General features: G+C 48.5%; 8 protein-coding genes across 8 annotated transcripts; 4 read left to right on the forward strand and 4 right to left on the reverse strand.

Annotated features, from left to right (window-relative positions):
• Nucleotides 1-2,597: 2,597 nt before the first annotated feature.
• On the reverse strand, nt 2,598-3,916 carry EPUS_00265 (uncharacterized protein; the record flags this gene model as incomplete). The annotated part of the gene is made up of 3 exons (XM_007805922.1): nt 2,598-3,029; nt 3,113-3,243; nt 3,319-3,916. 3 exons carry the CDS (start codon nt 3,914-3,916, stop codon nt 2,598-2,600), a joined length of 1,161 nt encoding a protein of 386 aa, XP_007804113.1.
• A 1,388-nt stretch (nt 3,917-5,304) lies between these two features.
• Nucleotides 5,305-6,408, forward strand: EPUS_00266 (uncharacterized protein; the record flags this gene model as incomplete). Its single annotated transcript, XM_007805923.1, has 1 exon — nt 5,305-6,408. One exon carries the CDS (start codon nt 5,305-5,307, stop codon nt 6,406-6,408), a length of 1,104 nt encoding a protein of 367 aa, XP_007804114.1.
• Nucleotides 6,409-6,893: 485 nt separating this feature from the next.
• On the reverse strand, nt 6,894-7,109 carry EPUS_00267 (uncharacterized protein; the record flags this gene model as incomplete). The annotated part of the gene is made up of 1 exon (XM_007805924.1): nt 6,894-7,109. The coding sequence occupies one exon, from the start codon at nt 7,107-7,109 to the stop codon at nt 6,894-6,896; it is 216 nt and encodes a 71-aa protein (XP_007804115.1).
• A 2,382-nt stretch (nt 7,110-9,491) lies between these two features.
• Nucleotides 9,492-11,087, reverse strand: EPUS_00268 (uncharacterized protein; the record flags this gene model as incomplete). The annotated part of the gene is made up of 2 exons (XM_007805925.1): nt 9,492-9,559; nt 10,289-11,087. The coding sequence occupies 2 exons, from the start codon at nt 11,085-11,087 to the stop codon at nt 9,492-9,494; spliced, it is 867 nt and encodes a 288-aa protein (XP_007804116.1).
• A 3,746-nt stretch (nt 11,088-14,833) lies between these two features.
• Nucleotides 14,834-15,356, forward strand: EPUS_00269 (uncharacterized protein; the record flags this gene model as incomplete). The annotated part of the gene is made up of 2 exons (XM_007805926.1): nt 14,834-15,135; nt 15,203-15,356. 2 exons carry the CDS (start codon nt 14,834-14,836, stop codon nt 15,354-15,356), a joined length of 456 nt encoding a protein of 151 aa, XP_007804117.1.
• A 519-nt stretch (nt 15,357-15,875) lies between these two features.
• Nucleotides 15,876-17,140, reverse strand: EPUS_00270 (uncharacterized protein; the record flags this gene model as incomplete). Its single annotated transcript, XM_007805927.1, has 2 exons — nt 15,876-15,981; nt 16,041-17,140. The coding sequence occupies 2 exons, from the start codon at nt 17,138-17,140 to the stop codon at nt 15,876-15,878; spliced, it is 1,206 nt and encodes a 401-aa protein (XP_007804118.1).
• A 1,285-nt stretch (nt 17,141-18,425) lies between these two features.
• Nucleotides 18,426-19,893, forward strand: EPUS_00271 (uncharacterized protein; the record flags this gene model as incomplete). The annotated part of the gene is made up of 2 exons (XM_007805928.1): nt 18,426-18,832; nt 18,891-19,893. The coding sequence occupies 2 exons, from the start codon at nt 18,426-18,428 to the stop codon at nt 19,891-19,893; spliced, it is 1,410 nt and encodes a 469-aa protein (XP_007804119.1).
• Nucleotides 19,894-20,581: 688 nt separating this feature from the next.
• Nucleotides 20,582-23,353, forward strand: EPUS_00272 (uncharacterized protein; the record flags this gene model as incomplete). Its single annotated transcript, XM_007805929.1, has 4 exons — nt 20,582-21,020; nt 21,069-22,441; nt 22,510-22,846; nt 22,902-23,353. The coding sequence occupies 4 exons, from the start codon at nt 20,582-20,584 to the stop codon at nt 23,351-23,353; spliced, it is 2,601 nt and encodes an 866-aa protein (XP_007804120.1).
• Between the last annotated feature and the right edge of the window lie 194 nt (nt 23,354-23,547).

Below are 23,547 nucleotides of genomic sequence, written 5' to 3' on the forward strand. Positions count from 1 at the left end.
CGAGCAGATTCCACGACAGATTACCAATTGATTACTTGGCAAATTTGCTTGTGAAAAAACCGCAAGCTAGGAGCGGGTGTTAATGAAAGGTCTGCGTAAGAATGGAGGGAGAAGGTGTGAGCTTGTGACGATGGAATAGCAAAGGAGGAGAGCGCTGGTAGACGAGCTTGGATGGTGCGCCTGAGGATCTAAGGACTGGAGAGGGCAAAATGGAGGTGTAAATAGTAGTTATTATATTCTTTGCTACCACTGGCCGCAAAAAAGCCAGCGAGTCTGGAGTGGGAGAACCGAGACCAGCAGCGGCGGCGTGGGCGTGGGCGTGTTGCCCTGCTCCTGGGCTTGAAAAATCTCGACTTCAACGGACAAATTATTCCAAAGCTTGAGCTGGCAAAGAGGAGGCAGGGGACCAGGCAGCTTTCCTCTGGTAGTAGCTGGCACATGCAGCCTGCAGGTCAATCTAAATTGAGCTTGTCCTGTGGTCAAAGGGGCGATCGAATGTCATCATTTTTATAATGATTTGCTACCTCTGATTCCGGGATGCCCCCCTCGTTCCTCGTTCCCTCGTTCCCTTGTTCACACCGCACTCGCTGGTGGTCGCGCAAGATCTGCTACAGCTACTCGTCCAGCTGCATATAGGGTGCGAATTAATACTCATGTCATTGACGTTTACATTTCCCAAATTTCCTGTTGCTGTGGTGAATCATTTTGTAGTTACTGAGAAATGGAGGGAAGAGGAATGGACAGTCCAGAAACGTCTCCAACTGACCGCTTTGTATGAACCAAGTTAGGTAACACGAAGTGACAAATCTCGCATCTCTGGCTCAAATCGTCAGTTAGACTCAAACCCACCTACTACGTAGTAATCAATAGGATGAGATCCTGCATCTCAAGCTTTGTCATGTCAACTTGTGGGCTCGAGCGTTCTGTTGAGGGCTCGTTCGACAGACCGTCCCGATATCACAACATGTTCCTCTCAATATCCCTTCTACATGCAGCTATCCCGGACCGGTCTTTAGCTGATCCCTGCCTACTAGAGTTTGCCTCACACTTTCTTCAGATAATCACCAGCTCACACAACTTAGGCTTGGACTTCGTGTGGACAGCCGTCTCTATTGGGCTTATTTACAAGGCTGTTCCCTGCGACTGCGCCCCCTTCCCATCAACTCGTTGCCTTTCCTCACCGGTCACAACGGCAGTAGCATGTGATAAAAAAGACTTGTTATCTTGTTTAATCTTGTCATCATTCGTGGAACAACCAACTTACGTTTATGTCGTACTCCAATGCTATCGACAGAGTCCATACACTGCATATTCTGTCACATTGGCGCGCCGTGAGTGCATACCAACTTCGGAAGCTAGCCCAGGCCCAATCGTTTCAGCACGAGGTCCACGTGGTTCTACAGACCAAGAGAAATTTAGTGTTGTCAAGATGCTATTCATTCAATCAAACCACAGGCACGTATCGAGCGATAGATAACTTGGTAGGCAAGAACAGTCCGGCCAAGATACTGCAGAACCAACATCATGCAGGCACAATTCAAGGCTGGTCAACGTTCAAAGGGCCACCAATCATTCCATGCCAAAAAGGCTCCGCGCTCGCCTAATCTTTTCAAAATGGATCCAGCTTTGAGAGAACAAGCTGCGCTGTGTCTGGTTGTAAAGGAACCCGTCCAATGAAGGACTATGCTGCCAAATCACATACTAGCATCGCGGTTCGAACTGTCAAATTCGCATCTCCAACTCCCTCTGCTTGTTGAAGTGACGTATTGAAGCCACTAACCTGCTGCTTGGGAATTATCTCAACCGCTGACATTGAGACAAAGACCATGACCAATTTTGAGATGATGCCCCTTTGTTGAAGTGGACGAGTCGCTTATTGTATCCATGGAAGCAGTCATCCTGGAGCTTGTCAACCACAAAAGAGTGATGGCTGCACTCTCTCGCTTTTCAACCTCCTATCAGAATTAGGATCTCTTGACGGTATTTATCTCTGAAAGACTCAATGTGAGGCTTGATCTATCTTAGGTGGCGATTCACTATCTCTTGGGACCCCTAGGAAGCCGAAGCTGTTCTAGTATACAGAAAGTCACTTGTTGATTGCCGCATGCCCGTGGCGGGCCTCCGGGCCGTCACCACACTCATACCGACCATTCCCCAAAGCATTGCGTTGGCTTCTGCAGGGATCGGAAGCCTGAAGTCAATTGCAATGTGCTGCTCAGTGCTGCCTTGCTGAATGGCCAACATCGCGCTCCCAATGATCAACATCTGATCCGTTGTGAGAACTCTTAATTGTTCGGTCGAGAGAGATGCGACACGGACTTGTCATGTCTGGATCAAGTCTGCAGCATATCTCTGTTCCTTTCTGAAGACAAGAGCTTGAAGGCTCCCTTTCTCCCTCAGGCTTGGAAATGATGGCAGACTTCTGAGCTGCCTTATCCATATCTGGCTCATAAGGACTCGATGTTTTGAGATCATATATCTGTGATTTATTCCTTCTCCACGATTTCTCATTCCATACATTCACCAAGAAAATCTCCATTTCCAACTTCGTCTACAAACGTTCTTACCTAACACGGACCTGTCGATTGTATATCCAATCATCTCTCACTCATATGAGTAGCTAACCTATCCCAAATCCTCGGCACCAAGCGATCCAGCCATTCTCTTGTGTCTGCCGACACCTTCTCTACCCAAGCAAGAATCTCCGTCTCGTCAACACATTCGGCCCTCCCCCTCAAGACATGATCCAATAGATCTTCTACCTCCAAAATGACAAGACTCTTGGCTTTCTCCCACTCTTTCTCAATCTCCACCGCGGCTTGCACACCATTCTGCGTCAGTTCTTTGTCATATAAATGCACGCTCTCGGCACAGATGCGGTCGTGCCAGAATCTTTTCTGCTCTGCGATGTAGATCTCCAGTACAGGGATACGGTCGAACATGTGTTCGATGGTTGCTCTTGTTGCTTCAAAGTGCTTGTCGTCCGCGATCTTCTGTCCTTCCGGCGTCGACGACTCCGAGTCCGAAGTCTGAATATCCAATAGCTCGTCTTCGCGGTCCCATATCCCTCAGCGCTTTCTATATCCCGATTCATCTCCCTTCTCACTCTCACCACCTCACTCGGCCGATGCGTCAACTCTGTCCTCCTCGGCAACGCCCAATTCTGCCTACCCGCAAACAAAGGACCACCATCCCTCAAACTCGCCCACGCCCTCACTACCTCTTCTTTGCCCTCCACTTCCCCTACATGCAGGTTAACGGCCCTCCACTCCACGACCCCATTCCTCCGCAACCTCCTCTCCCTCTCACTCCACATACAACCCCCTAACTCCTTGGTGCTGAGATCGCCATTCTGAGCTGATACGCTCCCATCCCTCCTCACCTCAATCATCTCCACACACCTCCCCCCCTCGCCGTTCCTGAGACACCGTCCACAAGTCCTCGCCTTCCCGAAACTCTCATCCATCTTAACTCCCAGGTTACATCGTCTTGCTAGATCCCCATCTTCATCTCCTCCGCACGCAATCACACAATTAAGACATGGTGGTCGGGCCCAGATGTTGTATTTGACGTCCGCAAGGGCGTCGGCGCGGGACCAGTAGAAGGAGAGGATATGGTGGTTAAATGCGTAAGGAATTTCGAGGTTGCGGGGGAGATAGTTGAGGTGGGACGGAAAGACATATTGTGGTGTTAGGTGCAAAGTGGACTGTCGGCTTGGGAGGTATGGATCAATGGGGCTGAAGAAGGAGGCGGAGATGGGATGGGGTGGGGAGGCCGTGGATGCTGTTTGGTTGGGTTGGAAGCGCAGTTTTGAGGGGGTAGGAGGAACGATGGTGAGGGCAGGTTGGGCATGTTGGGCCAGCTTTGAGCTTGATGTGGTGGGAAGGGAAGCGGAGGACTGGTCTGTATACTTCATGCTGTAGAGCCGTGCAAAATGTACTTACAGATATGGACTGAGAGTGGATGAATGTATAGCAAAGCACAGGGAGTCTTTGGTGCGAGAAACAGGGAAAATCGCTCGTTGTAGCAAGGAGGTCAAATTCGACGCCAGCTTCGAAGTGCAGAAGTGAAAGCGCCTCTACAATGCGAGAAAAGTGTACAAGTCCTGGTACGAGCAGCTTCATGGGACAAAGGCACAAAGGATTATCATAGTGGGTCGAGAAAGCTCTGACACCACTGTCCAAAACTCATAATGGTAAGGGGGCAGAACAAAGAAACCAGACACAAAGATATTTGCCAGCAACAGTTTCCGCAGGCAGCATGAAAGCCTGCTCTGGACGCTAAGCGGACTCTGATCCATAGATTTCTGCATGCGCACCCATCCCACAGAGAGACTAATCAAGATTTTCGTAAACTGAAGGCTTGAAAAAGGTCATACCTCGATCGCCGGTCACGTATCTTTGTTTTAGTTGGGAAGCGTGTAGACAATGCCGTGTCCAATGTGTAGATGGGAAATGACTGATCCACTGATAAACCGCAAGGCAGAGGGAAAGAGAGACATTGGATAAGACGCTTCGTGTCTCTGCTCATTGAGAGAGATGACTGCTGGCATAAGAGAGGCTGGTCCCGATAACTGTGCTCAGTCTGTCACAGTCACTGCACACGTACCGCCAGAACCAGTGCTGGGAATTGTTTCTTTGTTCTCCTCCTCTCCTTACTGTATTAGAATGTACTCATAAATTGTGAGACTCTATGAACGGATTTCGTGCAGAATAGAGACATGCTGAAAGCTTGGCATTCTCATGTAGATGGTTAGAGCCATGGTAATGATGATAGCATATCCAGCTCGAGTGAAGATACACATTCGCTGCGCACCTGTTTTCACAGATTCTTGCTGCATGCTGGAGCTGGGGAAGTCGATGTTTGGTGCAGCAGAAGTCGGGACAGGAACAAGAGCGGATCGTAGGAGGCCATTACACATTTGCCCTGACTGTGAGCTTTGATTGTGAAGGGCTGGGAGCACGCAAGTAAAGGGTTGGATATGAGTTCTGCCGATCCCACAAACTCTGATATTTACATAAGCGGACCCTGCATGACATCTGAAAATCTTGATTAAAGTTACGGGGCCGCTCCTCAGCAGGAATTTATCCAATTGGCCTGTAACTTCATTTAGTTCACAAATTTACGTAGTACGGGTAGGATCGCTGTGGGGGTGCTTGGGTGAGGGGGGCCTTTCACTTGTTGCCCCCCCATTTTTAAAACGGCTTTTTTGCACTTCTCGCTGTTGGCTTACCCATCTTCTTTCCTCTCTCTCTCCCTTACCTTTCTTTTTCTGCCTGACCGCAAAGCACCTACTCGTTCAACATGGCCTCAGCAAGCAGCACCGTCACCACTACTTCAACTCCCCAATCCCAGTCCCAGTCTCAACCACCACTTGTCCCCACCATCCTCTCCTCCTGCCACTCCTCCAACACATCAACTCCAACCCCAACCCCAACCCAAACCGCCTCCAAGCCAGCCTGTTCCACCTGCCCAACCCATCTCCTCAATTCCCTTAAAAGGGACGGCTACATCCACATCCCTTCGCTCCTGGACCCAGTCCAGATCTTCTCCCTGCGCAAAGCCGCAACGCACATAGTCACCCTGGCCCGCTCAGGCAAATGGCCGTATATCCGCACCGTGCCCAAGCAATTTCCCCCCTGGTCATCGACTCCACCTCCCGACTCTGATGGCGGCATCTGGGGCATCCAGCACCTCCTGCACCCTGACATGCCAGGGCGCAAGGAGTTCGCCAAACTGTACTTCGGGAATGCGATCATCGGCGTGGTGAAAGAGTTGCTGGGTCTCAATCTCTACGATCCCAGGAGCGAAGACAAGATCGTGATGGAGTTGTTAAACCTGCTGGTCTCGCCCAGTGGGAACAGAGACTTCGAATTGAGGTGGCATCGAGATGATATCCGCTGGGAGGTGGATGCAGAAGAAGAAAAGAGGCAATTGGACGAGAAGAGTCCCGGAGGCCGACAGGCTCATGCGCAGTATAATATCGCGTTGTTTGACGATGAGAGCTTGATTGTTGTGCCGGCGAGTCATAGGAGGGTGAGGACCGAGGAGGAGAGGAATGCCGATCCGTATGCGCCGGAGTTGAAGGATATGAAGGTCGTGAAGATGAGGGCTGGGGATGCGGTGTTCTATGATAGTAATATTTTGCATAGGGGAGTGTACAAAGGAGTGGATCTGGAGAAGGGGGAGGTGGGAAGGATGACGCTGCATGGGAGCGTGGGTTTATATGATCATAGCGAGGAGAGGGCGAAGAACGTGCTGCAGCATGGTCTGAGGGACTGGGTGGATAGGGAAGACGCTCCATTCAATGAGCTGCAGGGCAAGTGTCGGGCCCGGGCAGAGGGGATGCGGATGAGATTGGTCGAGATGGGTAATGGAGAGGATCTGGGATATTCGTTGGAAGGATGAATGGCTGAATGGCACATCGCTTGTAAATGTGGAGGAGTCACATAGGCGCACATACGGGGCATTAGCGCAGCAAACCAGGTGCAAAATCTTGTTAAGAAGACACAGTACGGAGTACCGCTGGTTGATCTATACTCCCAAAAATCTATATCGCTTAAGCTCACAGCTTTCAGCAATGCTTGGAACAAGTGATTACTGTGATTTGGATGCTGCATATTCCCATCACTACTGGTGGCCGATAATCCACGATCCAAGAAAAGAAAAGGACTTACATAGATGCATAGAGAAGAAAAGATAGCAAAGGTTCAAGGACGATGTGAAAAAAAGAATCTCAATTATAGTTCTGCGGAGCCAGGACCAGCTGGCCCGCGTCATGCCCTCATCCAAGATGAAGGCAACCTACCTCATCGTACTTCTATCAACACATCTCCCCTCACCTCACCATACCTACCTCACCTCACATCCCTTCCCTTTCCCCCCCATCAAACCTAAGGACGGAAATGCGCCGGATGCACTGGAGCTGGATACATCTGCTGCGCCTGCAGCTGGGCAGCGGCAGCGCGACCCATCTCGAGATCACGGGTACGATCGACTTTCGGTCTTCGCACGAAGCGCATCATGAGGTAGTAGCAGAGGAGGATGAAGAGGGTGCCGAAGACGCCGACGGCGATGCCGCCGATGAAGGAGGATTGTTGGATGGCCATGGTTTTTTTGCTGGACTTTGGAGATCTTTTGAACTGAGGCGGCAGGGGGTTGGGTGAGCTTTGGTTGTATGGTGTGGGTGTTAATTTCTGGTGATGTGGTTCTCAAAAGCTGTAGGTCTGGGTGAGTGGGAGGATGGGAGTAGGTAGGAGGAATTGTTGAAATCGTTTTATACATGTGGTGCCTGATCTGGGGTGAATATGTTCAGAGAAAGAAAGCGATAATATTGTTAGTGGGTCAAAGAACGATACCTTGTTCAAAAGAAAGGAAATTTTTCTCCTTTTGCTGCTTTGTCCGACACATTCTATGTCCTATAATAGTATCTTTTCACGTCTTGGTGCACAATGTCCATTGTCGCCTTCAGTCTCCTTTCTCCTTTGTTTCGTAGCAGAGGGAGTAGAAAAGGAGGTCAGTCCCGTCGAGATGATTTGTCATCAACTCGATCCTCAAATACCAACCTAACAAACACAAACCATCCAAGATGTGCATCATTTACCAAGTTGAAGGTGTCTGTGGCCATACCATACCCACCGCACGACGCCGTTGTGCTGATTGCATCTCGGGCGACATTTGTAAGCGTGTCGAGTTGATGTTGGAGGAGTCGGAAAGTGTCTGCCCTTTCTGTTGGTTGCTGGGGTTATTACTCTGGCTCATCCGATATGTGATCGTCCGCGAGATCTTGTTCGGAGCTGCTACCCTCCTTGCTTGTCCTGAGGTCGCTTCGATGTTTGCACTTGGTAGTGTTGTTTTGGAGGCCAATGCCTTTCTGGTGTTGCTAATTTGCTACATCAAGTTTGCTTAGATTGCTTGCGCGCGCACCGGTGGCAGTTTGAGGTAGTGTATCGAAAGAGACTGTTGTGAAGATTAGACCTCGAATTTCATAAGTTTCCGTGACGCGAGGCGAAACATTACTCCATAGTCTGTCCATGGCAGAGTACCTTTCCTAATGCTTGATACTGTAAATTTGATGTTACCTCGAAGCAACAAGCGTACATCAGTTGCATGCTCGGTGGTAGGGTCAATGCCATTGTCTGTAACTCAATGGAGATCGTTCTAGGCATTGAAAGATGTGGCAAAATAAACAGAATGACATCCTCTTTGTATCGTTTCCTTTGTAGGATCTGTGGTTGTATGCCGTTGTTGTGCAAGAGAAACAATTGATTCTCCAGTTCTGACAAATATACGTCAAGCAAATTCCACTACCTCTGAAATACCCGTTCATACTGACAGACCCTCACAACCAGGTCAAACCTCAAGATGTGCATGACGTACCAGACACAAGCTTCCTGCGGCCACTTCTTGCCCATACAATTGGCGCCGTGTGCTGTATATTCACAAGGACATATTTGCACCCTTCAGAGTGAGGACCGGTATGTTGACCGCGTCTGCCTACGATGCTTGTGGCTCGCTTTTACGCGCTTGCTTTTGCTATTTTTGGCCACGATAATTTGTTCCTTGTTGGTCGTTGAGTGCTTTGGCCAAGTCTGGCCGGTCGTCTTCCTTGTAGTAGCTTGCCTGCTCTGCTTAGACCATTTCAGCATGTTCTGAAGTAGTCCAACGAATCAAATTGCGTAAAACCAGCTTCTCCTTGCCTAATCGAGCTTCTATAAGCATTTTCTGATACTATGGATATCTTGTATTAGGGATTCTTTTTTGCCATTTGCGAGTACAATATGTCTTCGTATGTTCTTCCGCCTGTTCTTGCAACGAATGGCAGGTACTGGTACAAATTTCACCAACGTTTGGTATGGAATCAACCATGAGAGCTTTCAGTTCCAAAAGATTGCTTCTGCGTCGTCTGCGGAGCTGGTACTTTTGCAAGGGTGGAATTTCTGGTGCGAGTTTTTCTGGGTGATCTGATCACGTGTCGCTCAAGATGGGAATTCTGGTAGCTCGGTTTAGTTGAAATGTTGTCTACTGCCGCTACAGGCCTAATTTTTGTATCCCCCTCTTGTCAAAATATCTTACAAACGTGTTTTTTACATATCAACCCTGTCAGCATCCCTGTCGCTATTTTGCATGAATTTTGCACGAATTTTGCTCATCCTGCAAATTCTGACCATTCTACTCCGTACGCATTCTACCAGTTCTATATAGATACTAATGAGCCTGATGATAGGACGAGCTATAAGGGGCTGTTATTGCTTCATAGGATGTTATATCTTCTGACTACCTTAGAAAGCTGCTTCAGTAGATGCAGACAAGATGTCAAGCAGTTACAGATGCTAATGAAATGTAGAAACTTGATTTCAGGGACTAGTCCCATTGAAGCCATTTGGCGGACGGCTATACTCAATCCTACATTGTCCGTTTCGTACGGATACTAATGTTTTCAGTAGGGGAGGGTTACAAAAATTGGGCCTGTAACCGTAGTAGTGCAAAATCTATGGAGTCTGTCTATGCAGATCAAAGTTTATTCGGTAGGCTCCTTCCTGTTGTCTATTCTTCTCGCCTATGCCTCAGCATCGTTAATAGAGATAAAGATCTTTCATCCAAACACACCTGGACTTGCATGTGGCGCTTTACCCATAAACGCACTTACCGACGGCGAGCCTGGCACCGGGAAGTCCATGTGGTTAGAATGGTAGTCTCCGGGGGGGGCGCCTTTATATCTACTTACTCTGTACTCCGTAAGAGTGCGAAGCTTGGCTCTACCGCCTGAAAATCCAATCGTGTCGTTCTAGAGTCGGGACTAACGTTGAATTACATCTTGACCTCACCAGCCTTCATTAAACAAGTGACTCGATGCTTCTTTTTCTTTCCCCAACGTTCAAGCGCCTGTCCCTAATCAGGAACGTACAGTTGAGACCATCAACGTCTAATTGTAATGTCCTACATCTTGAACAAAAGAAGTATAATAAGAGCAATCAATTTAACTTTATTTTGGAGACCATCAATCAGTAGTAGCATAACATACTAACACAGCTCAATCAATCGTAGAGAATAGAGTAGACTTGCCCTTTCAACATCCTTGTGCGAGCTTTGCTTTGCCCTCTTCGGCCTGGCTACCTAGCGAATCGAGTAACGAGGAATCACTTGAGTCGAATAGCCCCGTATGGGAGGAAAAAGGTCAAAAAGCTTTGCGGAGGAGGGTTTTAGGTGCATGGACGATGCCATTGCTTCGTGGCCGTCGTACCAGTCGCACGGCAACGGTGCCCGTGGCCCCGGGTCTGCCACATACCGGCAAATCCAGGCGTTTTCGGCTCCAATTCTGACGCAGCCTTGGATCGTCTCTTGTCGGTCCAGTCATCCCAAAGCGGACTGTCGCCAGACTCCGAGCTCAGCAGAGAACTTGCACTGAACAGATCACTTCGCACTTTCCCCAAAAACGGCCATCGAACCGAGGCTGTTGTGTCCTCAGGGGAGGAGTTGCGGCCAGTTTGGGCGCGCAGCAAGGAGGTTTGAAGTGGCCATGAACCCCGACGAGAATGATCGCATGGAATCGTTTCGGATGCTCGGCGTGATGGGCTCTCAGTATTCATTCCCAGCAGGACATGAGAAATAGGGGTCTCCAGGGCAAGTGAGTCACGAGAAGCACCTGTCTCCAAAGTCAGTTGGCTAGTGAACGAATGATTAGAAACAGTAACCCAAGAGCGAGCATAATCAGAAGAGCCGCTTGTGGGCCGTCTGGTCTTGTTGCCGTCCCCTGGAGGCAGAGGTGGAGGCCAATTAGAGGGTGTTCCAATGTTGAACGGCCTAGGCGATGAAGGAGCTGGCGAAGGAGGGCGGTAAAGATCTGGATGGTAATAAACGTATGGGTTGTCTCGCATCTCCTGAATGTATGGATGAACCCATTCCCTCGCCGGAGAGTCAAAACCCTCTGGATCTTGGATACTTCTTTCGGGGGAACCATGTCGTTGTCGCAGTTGAGTAGTCAGATGTCTTACCAGCCAGGCCACGAACCAAACTGCAAAGCCACCCACTACCAAGGCAAAGATGACGACCAGCGTCACCACCAACCACGACCACTTGAACGACATTGAAATCTACCCTTTCGGCGATCTTAGCTGGAGTGGTTATCTGTCGGTTCTGCCACCGGAGTGGTGTTGCTGAAGACTTTTTTAAGGGATAAGCAGATCTTGCGAACAAGAGACAATTGCCGGCGAAGAGCGACGAGCTTGTTTTAAATGTTTTCAGCAGGGACAATAAGGACAAAGTCGACGATCCCATTGTGCTAACACATGAAAATGCAGGTGGCACAAGCAAAGAATGAACAAAAAGGCGTTCAATGGCTTTGTTGCCTTTGACGGGCCGGCAAGCGCCAAATAATATGCTATCTGAAGCATTGGGGCTCGGTGCTGGCTAGGATGCATATTGCATCTTAGACATGCATGATGTGCTGCTGGCGAGTAGCGGAGGATGTGCTTGCGTCAGCACTGGAAGACCTGCTGTATGCCAACCATGACCCACGTTTGAGCTTGGTGTAAGGAAAGTAGTTTAAGGATTCGCACCTCACGCAAGCAGAACGTGTTGGCTAGGCTCGCAAAGATTTGTGGGGACTGACACAGTGGCCCAAATCTTGTTGCAAAGCCCAAACTTTGGAGCTTGTGCGTTGGGGTTTGTCAATGCACTTAAAGGAAGTAAAATGCTTCACCATAACAATGTTTGAGAAGAAATAGTGTAATCCAGCAAAAACGAAAGTCTTGATATTTCAGATGATATTGCTACCTGCCTGCGTATAAATAAATGATATATTGGACAAGTTGAGGTGTTGCTCATATCCAAGCACCAGTGATTGGAAGCCGCCCTGTTCTCGTGAATCCATCAGCTCGGGTGGCCATTACAACACGTGGGTTCTTTGGATGTTTTGCAGGTGGGGGAGCCCGCAACGTAGGTGCTGCAACATTAATACCCTTCTCAGTGTCCTTTTGACGTGTGACTTGCCTTCCTTTCACCTTTCTGCCGTAGATACAGGCAATGCCGGTAGTAACAAAAATCAGAGCGACCGCAGCGATTCCTATGATGAATGCGGGTGGAATAGACATAATGAAAGAGATTTTTTCCTCGAGGCAAAATGTTTTGGTTGTAGTAGTATGTTTCGTTGTGAGTTGGCACGGATATCATGCAGATGAGGGTAAGTATATCGTAGAGCACAACAAAGAGTGTGATGAAACTCTCAAAGGAACCGCACAAGGCATCAAAGGTTGAAGCTCGGTTGAAAGCGTCTTTGTTCGAAGCCATCAATGTGAAGAATGAAAATTTTGCGAGCAAACAGAGCCCTGACAGGTGTTGTCATGTCAAATGGCCCCTCATTGTTCGTTCCAAGCAAAGAATGCCACAGGCCAAGACTGTCACACTCAACAAGTACTATTGCACAATTCTCACCACTGGATGTGCGCCTTAGCATTGAAGCAGCCGAGAGCTCTTTCAGCATGGTTGGTGAGAAGGATGAAAAGGATTAAATAGGATGCTGACGACAAAATGGGGATACTTCTCAAGAGTGTTGGCGGCTACAGGCTGGGGCCTTTGCATGATAATCTGAAGTAGATTGAAGGAAACATAAACTTGCAGGAGTAATACTAGTACAGCTTTGCAGCTGTCCGTCTCCACTATCTGGTCCAGAATATCCATTGTTATGTCGTGGGTTGAGCATCAAAACTGTTAACCGTGCACTTTCAGTTGCACTAAGCTTTGCAGCTTAGTGCACCGCAGCGCAACGAAAAATCGCAGCGCAACGATAAATTTTTTCTATTTCTATAGCTATTGCCCCCCCTCATCGCTAATTTGATACTCCAATTGGTCCTCATAGTCCATAGCACTGATACGAAGACGGGCATGCGCAGAAATAGCCCTATAGAAGCGTACGAATTTGGGTCTTTCCCGTTTAGGGCATTGACGCCGAGAGTACTCCTTCTTCTCCCAACTCTCTTGCTCCCTTCGTGTACGTAATCGAATTCGCTCCTTGGCCCTCTCAACAGTAATAATGCCCCCTTTTTGTACGGTACGGCGCGTGGCTTTCGCACGCGCAGCGCGTGCTGCTTCGGCCAATTGAGTGTGCTCCAAATCCGCCTCTGCTTGGGCCCCTGATTGTACGCGCGCCATAGCACCCTTGATGAATTTGTGCACAAGTAATTCGCTCTCTGAATCAAACTTAATATCCCTTTGAATAATCTCTGCGAATTAAGCAATTTCGTAGACCTTTTTGGGCGTTTTTAAGATATCTAATAAATCTAACTCATTAGAGCTATTTTCAGAATTAAAGGCCAGTAGTAGAGATAATTTGGCAATAACAACGTTTGGGTTATAGGGTATAAGGCCAGTCTCTCGAAAAGCACTCAAAATTGTAGAATTTTTGAAAGTTTGCGTACGAATTTCGTAGATATTAGCCAAAAAGGCTGCTCTTGAAAATGAGCAATCGCTAAGTCGTACGGCACGGTCAATAGCCTCTGTATGATAATGCTTAAGGGTTTGAAAGCATACTACATTGAGTGGTTAAGTGGCTGTAGAAGATGTGTAGAATGAGGAGGAAGGCAGAAGGGAATAATAGCATTATCCCAATAATATTGTATAAATTTGAATTCAAAATGGGTGTTGAATCTGTCCGAAATTAGTAATCGATATGCACCCTTTGAAATAGCTTTTGTAGATTTATCAAAATAACGAATTCACTTATTATGAATATCAGTATTCGAATATCCAGTTTCGCTGCACGCAATAAGATAATTCGAAGGCAATTCGTCAACAAATGTGGCCTCTGAGAGGGTTTGGAGCGCCACTACAAGAATTGGTGGCAGAACAAATCCATTAGCGCTTTTCGTACAACAACTTTGTGTGCTCGACTAACGCCTATTCGAAAGCCTGTTTCATCCATATTATAGATATCCTCTTCAAGAATACCGTATTTCGTCTTGGTCTCACGAAATCGCTCAAAATGAGCTTGTATCTCCTCTTGATCGTGCGTAAGCTTTCGTTGAATAGAGAGAGGCTTTCTCTTCTTCATAACGTACTTCGGATGGCGTTGTAGAAAGCGTCGAGACCAATCTTTGCTGACTATAGGGGGGGCAGTGGTAGAATTGCTGTGGGCACGTTCAAGGATAGAATTCGCAGCGCTTTGAAGCATTTGAGGGCGTGTACTCACTCCTGATTCGTCTAATTGATCAAGATAGTGACAAAGAGCAAGCTCTTGGTCCTCATTGAGCTTCTTATTATTCCCCCCGCATTATATCTTATTTTGAACGCCCTTGAACCTTCTTCGAAGTCGTTGAGGAGGAACGTCGAATTGGCGCGCTATTTGCGAGATATTGGGGTATTCGGCTTCGTTTAACGCGTAAATAGCATCATCAATTCTATCCTCAATTTCTTGATAGGATTCGGCCATTTTTCGTTGAATAAGAGCGCGTTTTGTGTGGGCGTACGAATAATTGAACAAATTTATCGTTGCGCTGCGATTTTTCGTTGCGCTGCGGTGCACTAAGCTGCAAAGCTTAGTGCAACTGAAAGTGCACGGTTAGTATTGGAATTAAGCACAGACGCTAGTTAAAGTGTTAGTCCGAATTAGTGTTAATCGTGAACCCCTAATCGCGCTGAGAAACCGCGTGGAGCGTTGAACAATCTGCAACCCGAGCAGTCATTGGATTTCAGTTTCAGTTGCATCATTATTCGATTCAATTACGAGGTCCAAACCTACAACGGAGCCCTCCAATCGTCTGTAGCTGGTTGTAAACCCTTTCTATAACTCGAGCGACACCCGCAAAGCTTTGTCGCAACCAAATACGCCTCCTCCAAGATGTCATTCATACTCTCACCTTTTCGAAGCGCAGCCTGCAGCCGCGTATGTGCCTCCTCCAGTATCGGCACCCGGGCATTCAGCACAGCTCGACCATCGCAACTGGCGCGTCTCACCCTTGTTGGGCGCCTAGGCACCGACCCTGAGATAACCACCACCAGCAGCGGCAACGAAGTCATCAAGTACGTTGTGGGTACCTCATATGGACCAAGAGAGAACAGACAGACATCCTGGTTTCGCGTCGCGAGTTTTGCAGAGAAGCAGAGTCCGATAAGGGAGAAAATCATGGGATTATCTAAAGGGTACGTGAATACCTGTGGAGGAATACCGGAAGCCTAAGGAGACATCCAAGTCTAACGAGTTTTCCAGAACGCTGGTTTACCTGGAAGGTGATGCAACTATGAGGAGCTACGAGGACAGTGAGGGCCGAAAGCAGAGTCAGTTAAGTTTGGTGCAGACGAAAGTGGAGATCCTAAAGAGGCCATCGCCTGTAGCAAGTGAAGCAGCTGGACAAGCTGAGTAAGCTTCAGGGTCGGTCTTCTTACCGTCATTCCGTCTTCGAGTGCGTATGTAATCTCTGATGTGATGCAAACAATGCAGCAGGCTGATCATAGCCAAGTGGCATCGCCAATGGGCTATGAATTTGTTCGGATGATGACTAGAAATTTCACCACTCTTCGTTCTACTCCTTTATAATCATTGCACTAGCTGTACGGGAGACCAAACAGTTGCCATGTCAATAACACTCTATAATTGGCTAATATGTTACCGGAGTGCCACAATACCAGACTGTGGCCCAACCAAGATCTTGCACCAGATTGAGGGATGTTATACCACAGCTAGACTTGTCCTGGTCAATTCACTTCCACTCCAGCAAATGTATCGCCACCCCGGTTGCTGCCGTAGTATTCGAAAGGACAAATATGATTGTCCATGCTCTAAAATTTGCTGTGTGGTCCTCGCCGAGTTGCAGAATTCATCCTTGGCGAATTTACTGTGGTGCTGCATCCTCATCCATTGGGATGTGTTTGAATGACCAGAATTATTCAAGTCTAAGACGGCCATCCACTATTTGTTCATTTGACTGCGATGTATCAACATGAGAAGGATGAGCCACGCACGTCACCGCTGAATCTGTGCGGGTATGTCTGTATCCATAGTCAGCACATATGTCGCGGCTGAGATGACGATGAGGTTCTAAGCTCACAGGGTAGAAATGGTCTTGGTCGATTGCTTTCGATGGAAGATGAGTTTGACACGACTACTGATAGAACCAATCTTGGTGGCACTTGATGTCCTCGCCGATCTTCCGGGATTGCTCGAATTCAAGTGTCCGAGGTCGAGCTTCGGGAAGAGACGACCCAACCCGAGCTTCAACAACCAGGACCGATACATTGTTGTGGCATCACTCCCGAATCCAAAGAACAGAAATGTCATGTATCCTATGCCAACATTAAGCCAGCGGTCGAAATTCACAGCGCCTTGAGTGGGAACCCGGACGACAAGTTTTGACCATTCTGGACCATGGACACTTGACCATGAAAATGTCGTTCTTGGGTAGCCAAGATTTCGTGTGAAGACGTAGATTGCAACTGGCAAAAAAATCACAATGAGTGTCGTAGAGAGTATGAAGAGCCTCAAGAACCTAGTCTTGTTCAGCTTGGAGTGCGAGGAAGCTAGGATGGTAGAAAATTGTTGACGATATTTCAGCAGCCGAACGACAACCAAACCACAATAGCCGGCCGCAACAGCACAGAGTAGTAGAGGTGGTATGAACATTAAGAGGATGCCCAGCCAGCTGCTGTTGAAGGATGGCACACATCCACTAATAGCAAAAAGATAGTAGCGAAATGGCTGCACAATGAAGTGCGCGACCACCATGTACATCGGGAGTATGATGCAGAAAATCACCTCGAAGGCGAGACGTCGACGACGTTGACCACGACTTGGAACGAGTGTTGTGTTGTCAATGTCCAATATCACAGCGAGTTGTCGAAAGATGCAGATCAAAGCTCCCGGAATAGCGTTGCTAGAGGCAAGATTTAGCTTGACTTCAACATCGCAGAGGCCTGCGCCACTCCACCGGGTGTCGAGCTCGTCTGTAGGCCATATCAACGGATTGATAAAGTTGAAAAGATTGACCAACGTGATCCAGAAGACAAGAACGGCAGCAGCCACATTACGTGATTCCAGATGCGTGACGAGAGGAGGAAGACACAGCACTACGGAGAGTCCTGCTAGTGTGGGAAGAAGTATTGATGCTAGAGACCTTGGTGCTGAGGAGTCTTGGGAAGTGACTTGTTCCATCTCTCGGCTTCGGAGGAGGTAGGTCAACTGTTGCAATGGTCTACTTGGACGTGCAGAGGCTTCGAATGGGTACTGATTGTCAGGTAAGGGACGTTACAACCGTTCTGAGGGAGGTTTCTGTTGTGTAGCTTGAAGAGTGATAGCCTGAAGCGGAATGGAGTAGCAGTACCTTCAACTTAGTTGCATAATGGAAAGGAGGAAGTAAAGAAGAGTATTCGGAAGAAATGATCAAAAGGAATAGAAGAAGGCAGATAAGGAGAGATCGACTCAACCAGGAGACTGGAACAAATCCCAAGCAGCACCTTTCGGGGTGGCAACCTCATCATCACAGAATGCCACCATGCCCCATAGTTTACGCAGCAACGACGCCTCCATCAGGATGTATAAAGATATTCGAGACAATTGAAGGCCCAAGTTCAGCTCGCTGGGATGAACCAAAGGAGCGTTACCATATCAGGTACTGAATAGGCCTGTTGCCCGTGCACGCATAGAGCGGCCAAGTCCAAAGCGATGACTGTTTAACTGATCATTGCACAAGCTTCCTTCACGGCTGGTTGTCAGGTGCAATGCGGATTGAACGAGTGTTGCTCATTTGATGAGAGGCATGAATATTATTCTGTTAAGGCTTACCCAACCACAATGGGAATGTATTGGGCTCTCTCTGCAGCACGGCCGAAGTGGCTTGTCCTACCTCCCATCAATGCCAGACTACGATGAGGAACATAGAGTGCAGACGAAGGTCTATAGCTGTCGATAGATCTGTCAAGTACCATGTTACTGCAAGTACTGGTCAGTCAGTACTACACACAGTGTTGTAGTGAATTCAAGGTGTACTTCAAGCAATACGATGTCGAGAATACAGAGTACGCGAGCTAAGGTTGGCGCATCACTCCGGCTTCAAAATTTTGCCGAAAGCCGAAACCAAGGAAATGGCATGGCATGGTCTGTGCTCATCGCATCATCCGGAGCGCATCCGATCATTTGGGACACACGACACCATCACGACATTCTTCACAATGGTCCCCGACCTAGTTTCTGCCTGAGTTGTCCAACCATACCTGACAATGCTGCAGATCCAACTTCATCTGCGGCTCTTCAATAGCCTGTTGGTTCTGGGCTCGTTGCAGCTCATCCTCGAGTATTGTATCGACAAGACTAGTGCCTTTGCTTAGGTATTCCACAACCGAAGTTCAATTCATTGACGCGTTCTTCACCCTTTTCTTCGTGTCACTCCTTCACCTCTTCTATTGAACATCATTGTGCATCCAACTACCTTATCATGACAATGGAGAAGCCCTCTATTGTAACAGTGACTTCTCCTGCTCCAGATGGGGGTCATCGTAGTCCAAGCCCAAGTCGCCCGCGCCACCGACCTTTGGCACGCTCGGCTACCTTTGCAGATGGCAATATGCTCTCCAATCGGAGAAGGAGCTCCATGTTCTCAGACAATCTCTCTGAAACACGAAAGTCCCTTCGCTCCTCAACCGACGACCTTCTTCTGCCTCGCGTGAATGGCAGCGGTCAGCTAGATCATGTAAATGAACCTTCTCATTGGCATTCGATTCCATTGGGACTCGCATTGCTCCCAGCAGTGGGGGGCCTTCTCTTCCAGGACGGTAGTGCTGTCGTCACCGACATCACCTTATTAGCTTTGGCAGCTATCTTCTTGAACTGGTCCGTGAGGCTGCCTTGGTGAGCCCATCTTCTGAAGACCCCATAGTCTCGGGCTCATCCATTAATCCGACTTCAGGGACTGGTATCGATCTGCTCAAGCAACAAAATCAGAGGAGCGTGTTGACTTTTCTACCTTCGAGACCATTGCCGAAGAGAAAAGTGATGAAGAGGACCATGACCACGCCTCAGCCTCACAGCAGGACAAGCCCACTCCCAAGTCGTCGCAAGAAAGCAATTGGGACCAACAGTATCAGCGCAGGTTCAGCATCGAAGCAGCACAGAAGGAACTGAGGATTCATGAATTGCTGGCACTCTTGTCATGTTTCCTTTTCCCTGCTATTGGGGCATGGCTTCTCCATGCCATACGAGGGCAACTCTCCCGCCCATCAGAAGGTCTTGTGTCGAATTACAACCTGACCGTCTTCCTGCTGGCTTCTGAGATCCGTCCCGTATCTCACCTGGTCAAGATGATCCAAGCACGGACGCTATTCCTTCAGAGGGTGTCAGGCGGCAGCCCGACCGATGATGAGCAACGGCATGATCCGGGACAAGTCATCGATCTCGTACGTCGTGTTGAGGAACTAGAAGCACATATAGCCGACACTGTTGAGACCTCCAGCAAGAGCGTGGCTGTAGCAACAGATGTCTGTGCAGCCAAGACAGCTGCGCAAGCCGTCTCAGAAACTCGCAAGTACTTGCAGCCAGATCTTGACGCTCTCAATCGAGCGGTGAGACGATACGAAAAGCGCACCACAATCTCGTCCCTGCAGACCGAAGCACGCTTGCAGGACCTCGAATGCCAGCTGAAAGATGTTGTTGTCCTTGCGGCTGCCGCTCAGAGAAATGCTGAGCAGCAACCGAGAAACTACATGCTCATACTCCTCAATTGGATATGTGCTCTTGTAGTTGTGCCAGCTCAGTACGCTTGGGCAGTCCTCAGGCTCCCGATACGAGCCGCTGAATGGGCTGTCAGTTGTGTACGCAGATTCTTTGGGTTCAGCCAAGCCAAAAAGTTGAGGCAGACCCGTCAAGGTAACCAGGTCAAGTCGAAGGAGAGAAGCTGGAAAGCAGGGTCTTAAGGGATATGCAAGACCTGCTTAACCCAGGCTGGGAAGAAAGATGTCAGCCCTAACGGACGGATGTGTTGGTGTTGATATGGGAGATGTTGCTTAGACATGGGATAGCACTCATGAGGATAAGGCCCGTCCTGGTTGTCTCTGAAGGACTCGCTCTTCTGTTACTATGGCGATTTCGTTTACCAACGTCCCAGATGGTTCCTGGTGAACAACCAAAGCAAAGATCACAGATTCATGAAGACAAAAATATTGGCCCAGCAGAAGCCACAGACTGCAACTTCGCTCTGTGTAAGCTGATAATGCGCTAGTGTTTTTACGTGCAGTCTGGTGTTTGTCACCAACAGTGTTCTGAGACCTCAACCTCCCAGGCCAAACACCTGCACCGAAGCTCACTGCAACAGACATTTTGCTCACAACACCGCTCCGATCTCACTGCCAGCAAGGTAATAAACATCTCTCCTACCTTTGCATGCCATTCAAACCTTCCGCATCTTCTTATACACAAGATAAAGGGGCAATCTCGGCGCTTTTGCAGCTTTTGAGATCGATGGGCTTCAAGCTCATATCCTGGAATCTGACGTCCAGCTGACGCTATATCAGATATAGTGACCTATGTCTAACGTACTTCAAGTACATCCGAACAAAGGTGAGTAGAGCTGGAGCTGTGCAGTATGATCTCGTTAATGCTGAAATGTCTGCTTCAGAGCCCGATGAATCACTAAAGATCGACAACCTTAGACTTCCATCTACGACCAACACCATCACAACTCGGACCATGAAGGATACTAAATTGCGCAGGAGTTGTCCAAGCGGTTCCCCACCCCATGATAACAATGTCAGTAGAGAGATTGTCATGTCTGAAGATGATAAGAATGCTGGCACCTCTATGCAACAAGAATCTCCGAATGAGCATTCTCTGTCACGAATCCCGCAGGCAAAAACTGTAAGCGACCAGAGCACTAATACCCAGGCCCCGTTATCTGTATCAGTACAGAGATATGGGAGAGTACGGGGTCGGCACGGTTTGAAGTGGGTGAAGCAAAACTATTCTGTGGCGGAGCAGTTGAAACGAGAGCAGTTGGAACGGGACCAAGGTGACCAAGGTGAGTGCTCTAAGCCTACGTTGAAAGGTGAGTGCTCTAAGCCTACGTTGTTATATATTCTCTCACAGCCAATAGATGGCGCAAAGCTAGAAACTTTGGCTCTCACAACTTCTTCGTTTCCTAACTCGGACAAATGGTCTCTGGAGAACCTACCAGAAATTCTTTTCTACCTCAAATTACCCAAGTCGGAATATGAAGGGCAGCCTATTGAACTGCTCGAAGAAGATGGTAAAGTTGTCAGAGTTGGGAAAGATGAAAAGCCACTTCGGGCCTTCCCAATCCTTCCACGCCACATATCGGTTGAGGTCGAGGGATGGTTGGTCGAGGCTTGGCGCCGGCTAGATCCACGTATCACATATGCAGACATTCTTGACCGTCAGACTGAATGTCCCGAAAGGATGATTAGGAAGCTGGACAGAAATGCTCTTTCGAATCGTTGCACACGTGAGTGTCGTAAGGTGCTTGGCAGCTGGACCAGTTATGATAAGCGAGATATTCCACATCGCACCGATGTCGAAGCTATCGAAAAGCTCTCATATCAGAATATCTTGCTCAACACCATTCTTGATGTCTGTCCAGGTCGGCAAGATCGACTGAAAAGAGTTCGCATGGTGAGGAAGACTGGAGATGATTGGGGCAAGCTCTACGCAGAGCCAGTTGAATTTGACGCGACGGACCTGCACGAGAAGACCTTTCCGCTTGATCATTTCATCCTTAAATCAGAAGTGCCTCTAGATGGACTCCATTCCATGGATGACGCCATGCTGGCTTCCTGGGAGTTGAGTCTCATTCTTCAAGAACGAGCGCGGCTCCACAAACAGTATAGCTGGGCAACGCTTCCAGATCGTTGCAAACCTGTAAGCTGGTATGACAGGACAGGAGGAGGCAAGCGAGTTCAAAATGACACTTTTGACGGCGGCTGTCCAGTGTGCACATGGGTTCCTGGTAGAGATCAGTTACTGCACAAAGAATGGATCGATGAGGTTAGATCTGCCTGCAGCAAGCCAGCCAGCCGCAAGCCAGCCAGCCGCAAGCCAGCCAGCCGCAAGCCAGCCAGCCGCAAGCCAGCCGCCAAAAAAGGTGCTAGCTCTGGTAGCTCCAAGAGAAGAAAGTTGGACAATGGGACAGGTCAGAATACGTCTATAGATCCAGCTAAAGATGTGGATAAAGAGTGTGAATGTTGTAAAGAGACGGATGCTTTCATCGAGTCCGGTTCTGCATGCAGCAAGTACCCTTCAGACAAATTTCGACGTGGTGAAATTAAGTCTTACTTTCGCGACCCAGATCATATCGGAGAGGCCCAGGTTGACGATGTTGTCCGCAGCACAGAGGTACACAGCAGGGTTGACGACCATAAGAGAGACAGCATGACCATGCACAGCGCAGAACACTTTGGGGATTTTGAAACTGGAGGTGAGGGCTCGGCAGAAGATTTGGAGATACACATGGTATGCCTAATTTACACACCAGCACATATGCTGGAAGTAGTTTTGGTACACTGACTGCTGCTATATAGTGGGCTCCGATTGACACACAACCTGATAAATCACAGACTTCTGTTTCCGAACTCAGTGTCTCCGCACGTTCAGAGTCGGGCAACATCGATACTGCTCCGCTACAATTGACGACCACCCAGATAGATCTGAATGGCGTTGGAAGTCACTTCATCCCGGGTGATGCAGAATACTCCTCTGAACATGCGCAAGACCAGATGGTGATCAGTAATGATGGAAACATGGGACCAGCGTACTATCAGCAGTCTAGGGCTGCTACAGGTCTCTTGCCTTTTGAAGGATTTGTTACCAATGAGCCTCAAGATGGTGACTCTGAGGTCCAATTATGGCGGGGAGATGGTATTTTGCTTACATTCCGTAATGCTGAGCCGATGCTGACATTTTCCAAAAATAGTATCGACCTTGCAAGTTCAGGATATGGGGCCCTCAGTTGGTGCATCTGATTATGCTTTCGATGAATATGCAAGCTGGGCGGTACCGATCGATCACCAAGCACCCAGCTTCGACGTTGCCACTGGATCCAATCTTGTATGGACTCCTACCCCTCAAGAATATCCACCGCTAGGCGATGACAACAACACCTTGGAACAGGAAATATATGGTATTGGGAACCAATCTCAATCATCTCCTGCCAACGAATATCTGTGGAGTCAAGCTTCGCCTCCGGCTAACCAGAGTAATTCCGCATTCTCACCACCCACGGATACCATACCGGGCCTTACAAATAGTATTCGCACTGCAAGTGATGTCTCGGAACCTGAAATCACAGGGTCAGACAGTTTCGCAATGGAGTTCACCGAAATCACAGAGATGGAAAAGCAGGCCAATTTCTCTGGATTATGGTGATGATCAACAACTCATTCTACTTGGTGCACAATTGTTTGTCACCTTGGACAGACGATCATTGAAAGAGCTTGGGAAGACCTGGTCAAATCCATGGGCAGATTCATTGGACACTGGAGCACAGATCCGTCACAGGTCAAGATGGAACAGGATCGTTGAAATTCGACGTCTCAGGACGATTCCCCTCGACCTGTATT

The sequence above is a fragment of the Endocarpon pusillum genome, assembly GCF_000464535.1.
Source record: "Endocarpon pusillum Z07020 unplaced genomic scaffold scaffold4993, whole genome shotgun sequence".
Taxonomy (NCBI): domain Eukaryota; kingdom Fungi; phylum Ascomycota; class Eurotiomycetes; order Verrucariales; family Verrucariaceae; genus Endocarpon; species Endocarpon pusillum.